The following is a 9,774-nucleotide window of genomic DNA, read 5'->3' as shown; positions in this document are numbered from 1 at the left end:
AAGGAAGACAAGGCCGTTGCGGAGAAGCCAAATGAATTCTTTGCGTCGGTCTTCACTGCAGAGGATGGGAGGGAGACTCCCAAACTCGAGCCATGTTTTTTGGGTGACAGATCTGAGGAACTGCCCCAGATTGAGGTGTCGGTAGAGGAGGTTTGGGAACAAAGTGATACATTAACCAAGAACAAGTCCCTAGGCCCGGCTGGGAATCACCCAAGATTTCGGCAGGAACTCAGATATGAAATTGCCGGACTACTCACTGGGGTGTGTCACCAATCTCTTAACTCTGCCTCTGGCCCAGATGGCTGGAGGGTAGCTCACGTGATGCCGATTTTTCAAAAAGGTTCCGGGGGCGATCCTGGCAATTCCAGGCCGGTGAGCCTAACTTCAGTACCGGGCAAACTGGTTAAAACCGTGGTAAAGAACAGCGTGATCAGGCACAGAGACGAACGTGATGTGTTGGCTTTTGGAGAGGAAAATCACGCCTCACCGATCTATTAGAATTCTTCCAGGGGGTCGACACATGTGGACAAGGGGGAGCCAGCGTCCTTAGACTTTCAGGAAGCCGGTGACAAGGGAGCTGGGAAAAGGGGGAACCAGGGAGGCGGCCAAGTTTGCAGATGACACAAAATGACTCAGGATAGGTCAGTCCAAAGCAGCCCGTGAGGAGTTACAAAGGGACCATTGGGTGACAGTTCCTATGTCCCCGCCCCCCAGCCCTGCACCTGCGCCCCAGGTCCTGTGCCCTTCCCTCTACGATCCCCATGCTGAACCCACCTCCCTCCCCTGGCCCTGTCCCCCCATGCAGTCTACCCCATACAGGGTCACCCCAGCCCTGTGTCCCTCCCGCCATGATGCCCGTCAGTGGACCCCCCCACCCACCCACCCTTTGGGGCATGGAGCAGGGGGAGAGGAATTGACCCCTTCCAGCAGATCCTGGTTTTACCCTAGTGGTCCCTGGAACATGCCAGGAGGCCAGGAATTGCCCCCGATGCTCCCCCTCCCCCTGCTCTCCACCCGGCCCTGTGCAGGGGGTCGGGGGGGACACGACTAACCAGTCTGGGGACTCATTCCAGGTGCTAATCCTGGGCTTGGAGGAGCTGGTGAACGTCCGCAACATTGAACGCCTCAAAAAGGACCTGAGGGTGAGTGGGGGATTGGGGTCCCCCCCGAGCCCAGGCCCTGGGGTGGAGAGTGGAACCACACAAGACTGGACCCCCCTGAACCTTCGCCCCAGGGGGGCAGAGTGGGGACTTGGGCTCCGGGGGGGGGGGAGACTGGGACCCCCGAGCCTGGGCCCTGGGGGCAGGAGACAGGGAGCCCCCAAGCCTGGGGGGAGACTGGAACCCCCCCAAGCCTGGGCCCCGGGGGGAGGAGACTGGGGCCCCCTGAGCTTGGGCCCTGGGGGGAGAGTGGGGACTTGGGCTCCAGGGGCGGGAGACGGGGACCCCCCTGAGCCTGGGCCCCGGGCGGGGTCTGGGACCCCTGGAGCCTGGGCCCCGGGAGGGAGAGACTGGGGCCCCCTGGGCTTGGGGGGGGGGCTGCCCACCAGCCTGGGCCCCATAGGGCGTGGGAGTGGCCTGTGTTGTGGGGTAGCAGTCCCAGCCCGTCGTGTGACATCCTGCCCCTGTATGTGGGGCCAGACAGAGGCCGTGGGGCTGACCCGCAGCAGTTGAGGGTGGGGGGGCTGAACCCTGCAGCCCCCTCCCTGCCTGGCTGCTCCCGGCCTCACCAACCCACTCACCCCCAGGCCTGCTACAAGCTGATTGACAGCTTCCTGGCGCCCCTAGAGCGGAGCGGGGACCTGACGCAATGTGTGGAGTGTGTCCCTGTGCCCCACGGCGCCGCCCTGCAGGTGAGACTCCCCCACAGCAACCCTGGGAATAGAGACCCTCTGGGGACCCCTCCGACCATCCCCTGCCCTGGGTAGGGGGAACCTTGGGGGGGGATCTGTGGGGCAAGCAAAGGAGCCACACGACCCTGGGGGTCTCTGGGTATGGGGAACCCTGGAGGGATCTCATGGGGGCGGGTTTTGCCCCCAGGTTCTTGGGGTTCAGAGCTGTGGGGAGCAGGGGTATCAGGATTTGGGGGGTCACCCCACCCTGGGGGGGGTGCCTGGTCCCCCAAGGTCCCCAGCTGGGGGTGGGAGGGTCCTGGGGAAGGGCCACCACCCCCTGACCCCCCCCCCCACTTTTCTCCCCCATGCTGCAGGAGTGCCTGGAAGCCTTCGTGGCCGCGGCCGAGAGCCGCTTTGGCTGCCTGGTGGCTGGGGGCCGGCTGGCGCTGGCCACAGAGCCCTGGTGGCAACTGGCCCCCCAGGAGCTGCTGCTGCTGAGCTGGCTGGTGGGCTTGCTGCCCCCCCACGCGGCGCGGGACTACCCCATCTACCTGCCCCATGGCAGCCCCACGGTGAGCGCGCAGGGGGAAGTAGAGATGGGCAGGCTGGACGGGGTGGGGGTGGTGGTATGGGGGCTGGTCAGGAGGATGGGGGGGTGTTATGGGGGGTTGGCAGCGACAGGGGAGAGATTTGGATGCCAGGGGTCTCTCAGGGGGGCGCAGAGGGGCTGGGCTGGGGGGCCAGGGGTCTCTGTCTGACAATGCACCCCCCCCAGGTCCCCCACCGGCTCCTCACCTGCCAGCTTCTGCCCGGCCTGGAGGCCTGCCTGATCTGCGGGCCCAGCCCTGCCCTGCACACCGTGGAGACCGAGGTGCGTGTGGGGGGCAGGTAGCATCCTCTGCCCCCTAGAGGGGGAGTGGGGCTGGGCCCCCCAGCACGTTTAACCCCTTCTCCCCTGTGCCCCCAGCTGGTGCCACGGTTCTGGAAGCCCCTGCTGGAGCCGCTGCAGGCGTGTGTGAGCCCCCAGCCCCACGGCCTGCCCCCCGGCATCACGCTGCCCCCCGGAGTCCTGGCGTGAGTGCCCGGGGGACTGGGGGGGGAACAGGGCACAAGGGGGGCACTGGGGGGACCTAAGGCAGGTGTTGCAGGGGGGGAGGTGGGATGGCCGGGGGGTGCTATGGGGGGCTGCAGCCTGGGCGCCCCAGAAGGGCCCAGCCAGTGGAGCCCCCAGCCCCCCAGTTCCTCTTTTCTCTCAGGTTCCTGTTGATCCATCGGGAGCAGAGGAGCAGCCAGAGCTCAGTGCAGCCCCCAGGATCGGGGGGGGAGGGTACGTCCTGCCCCCCAACCCAGCCCAGGGGGAGGGTACGTCCTGCCCCCCAACCCAGCCTCGGGGGAGGGTACGTTCTGCCCCCCAACCCAGCCCAGGGGGAGGGTAAGTCCCTGCCCCCAAAGCCAGCCCGGGGCAGGTATGTCCTGCCCCCTTGCCTGGCATCCCCAGTGCATCTGGGGAGGGGGTACACGCCCTCCTGGGGGGAGGGGAGCCCCGCACCCTGCCCACTGGGAGGTCCAGCCCCCTCTCTCAGTGTCTTCCCTCCTCCCCACAGGCCTGTCCCCCAGGCGCCGCGCCTGTGCCCTGCGCCACTTCTACACCCTGGTCGCCGCCCGCTACTTCCCCTGGGAGGGCAGTCCAGGTGAGTGAGTGGGGGGGGCAGGGGGAAAGCCCGGGGGTGGGGGGAGCCCAGGGAAGAGGGGTCTCAAACCCGCCTGGGGCCTCCCCCCACCCTAACCCCTCCATGTCTGGCAGCCCCCCCACAGGAGCCGTTCCAGGCCGGCTTCCCGCACCGCGCCCGGCACTGCTACGTGGTGAGCGCCACGCACAAGGCCTACGCCATCCACGCCCCCCAGCACCAGCTCTTCCTGCTCCTGGCGCCCCACGTGCCCACCTTCGCCCTGCGGCCCCTGGCCACCCGCACCCTGCAGCGCCTCACCGGGGACGCCGCCTGCTGAGACACCGGCCCGGACACCTGGGTTCTGCCTTGGGGGATGAAAGGGGATTGCTTCAGGCTATTCTGTAGGATTATCGTGTGCGCAAAAGAACGGCCAGACTGGGTCCGACCAATGACCCATCCAGCCCTGTGTCCTGCCGGAGGTGATCGTCGAACGATCCACCCGTCGCCCATCCCCACCTCCTGGCAAACAGAGGCAGGGACCCCATCCCTGCCCAGCCTGGCTAATAGCCATCGATGGACCTGTCCTCCAGGAACGTATCTAGGTCTTTTCTGAACCCTGTTCTAGTCTTGGCCTTCACAGCATCCTGTGGCAAGGAGTTCCACGGGTTGGGGGAAAGAAATACTTCCTTTGGTTTGTTTTCAACCTGCTGCCTAGTCATTTCATTGGGTGAGCCCTGGTTCTTGGGTTATGAGTAAATAACACTTGCTGATTCACTTGCTCCACACGGCTCTCATTTCCCCCCTTAGGCAGGTGCGTGCCTCAGTTTCCCCGATGTACCTGAGTAACCAAGGGGAGGGGAAAATGTGTTTTCTTTGCAGAAGAATGCAGATACCCAGGCGGGGTCTGGGCCCCCTGTGATGTGTCCTAGCAGGTGATGACCCTGGCCCACTGCAGGAAGCCAGCTGGTCAGGAGGGGAGACCAGGGGACCCGGTTTGGCCCCCGACTGAGGAGCAGCCAGGTGTGTGTGTGGGGTGGCTGCTGGTGAGACGGTTCTGGCCTGGGGTCCGGCTGGGGCAGGGGAGAGACGCTCTGGGCTCATGCCTCAGCCAGCTGGACTTGGCTGTAACTTCCTGCTAACAAAGGATTTTCCACACTGCGTTCCAGACGATAAACGCCCGTGTTTTTACCACGCCGGCTGAGAGGCGCTACAGCCTGAGGTGGGGGTGCGCTGCTCCCCTTGGGGGGCGCTCACGATGTAAGCAGGGGTGCACAAGGCTCCCTGGTTAATCCCAGGAGGTTTACCCCAGTGAGAGCATGTCCGCACTGAAGAGGGACTGATTCAGAGCTGGTCAAGAGCACCGAGCCTGCAACAGGTGGTGGCAGAGGTGGGATTGTTGCCAAGGCACCGCTGGAGAAGGATGATCAGCAGCAGGGCGTCCCCGAGACTCAGTTTCCTGTCCAGCAGAGGGGCTGCAGAGCCTGGCGCCCCAGCGAGTGAGCGGAGGCTACAGGCGCTGGAGGACTGTCCGAGGGAAGGAGAGGACCAGGCGGCCCAGCGGAAGCATGGACTGGAGCTGGGGAGCGGAGAGCCAGGAGGACCCCCGTGGGGTAAGCGGGGAGACTCCGAGCTGCAGGGAACGGGACTCCAGCTTGGCGCCCCGCTTTATAGGGGGGGGGTGCGTGTAGACATCTTCCTAACTGCCTGGGAGGTTTGTGATTTGAAGCAGGTTGACCGTGCAGGCGGCTCCACTGTCTCACCCCCTCCTCGCGCCCAGCGAACCAGGAGTTCAAACAGGCTTTGCTGCTCAAGTGTGAACTGAGCCTGAAGCTTTCGGGGTGCATGGAAGACCTGCGTGGAAGGTCCCCACCCTGCTGAGAGAATAGCCCACAAGTGGGGTATGGGGGCCCTGCGCTGGAGGAGTTCTGCCCTCAGGAAGTGGCCAGGAAGCCTCATGACACCTTGTGCCCGCCCCCTAGTTAATCATGCAGCACATGGGGAAACCGAGGCACACACCATGTGCATACAAAGTACTCCAAAAAACACCCCCCACGCGTCACTCCTGGGTTCTCACCTACTCTGCTTGGAGGCTGCTGGATGAAATAACCGGCTGGTTCCTCGGCTGTAGGCAGGTGGAGGTCTGACAGGAGAGCCCCAGCCCCCTCCGTGGGGCAGAGGGGGAGTCACCCCCACACCATGACGGGGAAAAGGCGGCTCCTCCCTGGCACCTGCTCCTCCTTCCCCACCCCGCCGAGGGATCCCTGTATACCCAGCCCCCATGCCCCGCCCCAGAGGTGCCCTTTCTCCGCCTGGGAAAGAGGTCCCTGTGTCCCCGGTGCCCCATCTCCACCCGGGGCAGCAGCGGCACAGGAGGCGGCCAGGGTGGCATGGGGGGGCGACCCCCCGTTTATTACAGTCACATGGAGATCGATACACACGCTCGGCTCCGCAGACGATGGGACGCTAGAAACACCTAGAACGGCAAGTCACATGGTCCTCCCCACCGCTTCCCCCCCAGGTGGGGCTCAGGCCAAGAGGGGCTGGGTCCCACGTGGGGGGAGACACAGGAGATGCAGCCCCCCCCTCGTGTAACATCTTCCCTTTTGGGGGGAGGGCAGCCCCCACACCTCCCCCACCCATGGTCCAGCCCCAGGTTGAGGGGGTCAGGGCTGGGGGGGAGCATTTCCAGCCCCCCCAGCTGCTCTGAGCTGCCAGGGTGGGGCAGCCCTGCTCCCCCCCTTTGAGTTCCCTCCCTCTTTGTGCAGGTGGGGGGGACTTAGGGGGCACGGAGCTCACAAGGGGGGGACTTAGTGTAAACAGACACACTCCAACCCCCCCAGGCCCAGAGAATGGGGGCAACCCCACTAATCCAGGAACCAGGGGCACGAGCTGCTCCCGCCCCCCGGAAAGGCAGCTCCCAAGGGCCCCTCCTGGGGGAATGGGGGGCCCGCACCGGGGGGGGCCCCCTTGGTCCGTCCGAAGCGCTGGGCCCCCACGGGCCAGGCGATGAGAACACGGTTACCACGACGACAGGACGGGGCGGGGGCTCGGTGCAGACACCCCCCAGAGCCGGCCGCAGCCCCGGGCTCAGAACTGCTCGGACAGCAGCCCGCAGAGGTGCCGCGAGACGGGCTCCCGGCTGGTGCGCAGCGTCAGACGGTACATCGGGGGGGGGGGGGGAGGGAGGGAGCGTCAGGCGGTACCCCCAATCACCCCTCAGTCCCCAATCACCCCTGAACTTTCCCTCAGCCCTCCAGCTGCCTCAGCCCCCCAAACCCACTCCCACAACACAGCCCCCCCAAACTTCCCCTCAGCCCCCTACACCCCCCAAACTTCCCTATAACCCCCACCCTATACTACAGCCCCTGACCACACCCCAAAACTAAGGCTGTTGATTAATCGCAGTTAATTCACACGATTAACTCACAAAAAATTAATCACGATTTTCAAAATCAATGGCAGTTTTAATCGCACGGTTAAACCATAGAATACCACTGGAAATGTATTCAGTAGTCTGGATGTTTTTCTACATTTTCATAGCTATTGTATTCTGGGTTGTAAGTGAAATCAAAGCGCATAGTGTTTTTTATTACAAAGATTTGCACTGTAAAAATGATAAACAAAGAAATAGTATTTTTCAGTTCCTCACACAAGTACTGTCGTGCGATCTCTGTCGTGAAAGTGCAACTTACAAATGTAGATTTGTTTGTTTGTTACATAACCGCACTCAAAAACAAAACAGTGTAAAACTTCAGAGCCCACAAGTCCACTCAGTCCTACTTCTTGGTCAGCCAATCGCTCGGAAAAACAAGGTCGGTTACATTTACAGGAGATGATGCTGCCGGCTTTATTTACAATGTCACCTGAAAGGGAGAACAGGCGTTTGCATGGCACCGTTGTAGCCGACGTTGCAAGGTATTTACGTGTCAGATCTGCTAAACATTCCTACGCCCCTTCATGCTTTGGCCACGATTCTAGAGGACATGCTTCCATGCTCACGACGCTCGTTAAAAAAATAATGCGTTAGTTACATTTGTGATTGAACGCCTTGGAGGAGAATTGTACGTCCCCTGCTCTGTTTTACCCGCATTCTGCCATGTATTTCATGTTATAGCAGTCTCGGATGATGACCCAGCACACGTTCGTTTGAAGAACATTTTCACTGCTGATTTGCCAGATTTTACAAATCTGAAGTGCCGTCCAAAATCTGATCTGGACGGGGTGTGGAGGATGCTTTCAGAAGTCTTGAAACAGCAACACTCCGATGCAGAAACTACAGAACCCGAACCACCAAAAATGAAAATCAACCTTCTGCTGGTGGCATCTGACTCAGACAATGAAAATGAACCGGCGTCGGTCCGCTCTGCTTTGGATCGTTATCGAGCAGAACCCGTCGTTAGCATGGACGCCTGTTCCCTGGAATGGTGGTTGAAGATGAAGGGACATGAATCTTTAGCGCATTTGACACGTAAATAACTTGTGACACCGGCTACACGTGAACGCCTGTTCTCACTTTCAGGTGACATTGTAAATAAAGCCGGCAGCAGCATCTCCTGTAAATGTAACCGACCTTGTTCTTCCGAGCAATCGGCTGACTAAGGAGTAGGACTGAGTGGACTTTTAGGCTCTAAGTTTGACATTGTTTTATTTTTGAATGCAGTTATTTTTTTGTACATAATTCTACATTTGTAAGTTGGACTTTCACGACAAAGAGATCGCACGACAGAACTTGTCTGAGGTGAACTGAAAAATACTATTTCTTTTGCTTTTTTACAGTCCAAATACTTGTAAGCAGACAAACAGACAGTTAGCCCTGTACATGTTGTATTCTGGGTTGTAACTGAAATCAATCGATTTGAAAATGTAGAAAACAGCCAAAAATATTGAAATAAATGGGATTCGATGATTAACAGCGCGATTAATTTTTTTAATCGTTTGACAGCCCTACCCAAAACCCAAATCTGTAACACAACCCCAAACCACTAGCCCCCACTCCCCTCCCAAAGCCAGGAGAGAACCCTGGCGTCCTGGTTGCCAGCTCCTCCCCGCCCTGCTCTACCCGCCAGCCCGGACCCAAGCGTCCGGGCCCCCTCACCTGGGCCTGGGCGTTGGGCTCCAGCCGCAGGAGGCAGCCGACCTGCAGCGACTTGGTCTGGATGATGCCGGCGCCCACGTAGTTATCGGGATTGGGGTCCACCTTGTCCAGCAGGGCGCAGCCGAAGCCCAGGAGCTGGGGAGACGCCAGGGGTGGGGAACATCAGAACGGCCAGACTGGGTCGGACCAAAGGTCCATCCAGCCCAGTGTCCTGTCTGCCGGCAGCGGCCAATGCCAGGCGCCCCCGAGGGCATGAACATGCAGGGGATCGTTGAGCGATCCACCCGTCGCCCATCCCCAGCTCCTGGCAAACAGAGGCCTGGGTCCCCATCCCTGCCCAGCCTGGCTAATAGCCATCATGGACTTATCTAGGTCTTTTCTGAACCCTGTTCTAGTCTTGGCCTTCACAACATCCTGTGGCAAGGAGTTCCACAGGTTGACTGTGCATTGTGTGAAGAAATACTTCCTTTTGTTTTAAACCAGCTGCCTGTTCATTGGGCGACTCCTGCTTCTCGTGTTATGAGAAGTAAATAACACTTCCTGATTCACTTTCCCCACACCAGGCATGATTTTATAGACCTTTATCGTATCCCCCCCTTAGGCGTCTCTTCTCCAAGCTTCAAAGTCCCAGTCTAATTAATCTCTCCTCATGCCACAGATGCTCCATATCCCTAATCATTTTTGTTGCCCTTTTCAGAACCTTTTCCAATGTATCTTTTTGGAGATGAGACCACATCTGCACGCAGTATTCCAGATGTGGGCGTGCCATGGATTTATATAGAGGCAATATGATTTATACAGAGGGGGGGGTTCCTCTGGGGGGCTGCTGCCCCCCACCAGGGCCCTGAGCTCCGCAGTCACCACCATGGCCCCAGGGAGTCATAGCCACAAAGAGAACCCAGGAGTCCTGACGCCCAGCACTCCAGCTCTAACCACTAGCCCCCACTCCCCTCCCAGAAAGGGAACCCAGGCATCCTGGCCCCCAGCCCCTCACCTTGGCCTTGGTCACCTCGGAGTCCATGGGGTGATTTGCCTTGAAGATCTTCTGGGCTTCCTGCTGAGGCCTGCAGAACGTGGTGGTGTTTGGGGTGTCATATGGTGCATCCTCCCCACACCTCCCATGGGGGCTGAGATACAGCCTCCGGGCTTCCCCGCAATGGCACCATATGGGGGGG

The 9,774-nt window shown here is 60.4% G+C and overlaps 2 protein-coding genes across 2 annotated transcripts; one reads left to right on the top strand and one right to left on the bottom strand.

The window, feature by feature from the left end:
• Positions 1 to 1,028: 1,028 nt before the first annotated feature.
• Positions 1,029 to 4,088, top strand: FUZ (fuzzy planar cell polarity protein; the record flags this gene model as incomplete). The annotated part of the gene is made up of 8 exons (XM_026663571.1): positions 1,029 to 1,142; positions 1,748 to 1,852; positions 2,209 to 2,406; positions 2,610 to 2,705; positions 2,802 to 2,908; positions 3,091 to 3,161; positions 3,439 to 3,525; positions 3,639 to 4,088. Coding segments are annotated over 8 exons (981 nt in total), but the record flags the coding sequence as incomplete, so codon positions are not given.
• A 1,796-nt stretch (positions 4,089 to 5,884) lies between these two features.
• Positions 5,885 to 9,704, bottom strand: LOC112124384 (AP-2 complex subunit alpha-1-like). The gene is made up of 3 exons (XM_026663570.1): positions 9,594 to 9,704; positions 8,600 to 8,734; positions 5,885 to 6,669 (listed from the first exon to the last, which is right to left on the bottom strand). The coding sequence occupies exons 1-3, from the start codon at positions 9,618 to 9,620 to the stop codon at positions 6,592 to 6,594; spliced, it is 240 nt and encodes a 79-aa protein (XP_026519355.1). The 5' UTR covers positions 9,621 to 9,704; the 3' UTR covers positions 5,885 to 6,591.
• Positions 9,705 to 9,774: the final 70 nt, after the last annotated feature.

The sequence above is a fragment of the Terrapene carolina genome, unplaced genomic scaffold (genome assembly GCF_002925995.2).
Source record: "Terrapene carolina triunguis isolate 2854851 unplaced genomic scaffold, T_m_triunguis-2.0 Scaffold33751, whole genome shotgun sequence".
In the NCBI taxonomy this organism is placed as follows: Eukaryota; Metazoa; Chordata; order Testudines; family Emydidae; genus Terrapene; species Terrapene triunguis.
This window is presented reverse-complemented; position numbering and strand designations above follow the sequence as displayed.

Bases quoted from the DNA above. Each gene is read 5' to 3' on its own strand.
- LOC112124384 (XM_026663570.1), bottom strand. From the start codon at position 9,620: ATGGACTCCGAGGTGACCAAGGCCAAG. The intron at 8,735-9,593 runs GTGAGGGGCTGG...GCGTCTCCCCAG, and splicing joins CCGAGGTGACCAAGGCCAAG to CTCCTGGGCTTCGGCTGCGC. The intron at 6,670-8,599 runs GTGAGGGGGCCC...CCCCCCCCCCCG, and splicing joins AGCCCAACGCCCAGGCCCAG to ATGTACCGTCTGACGCTGCG.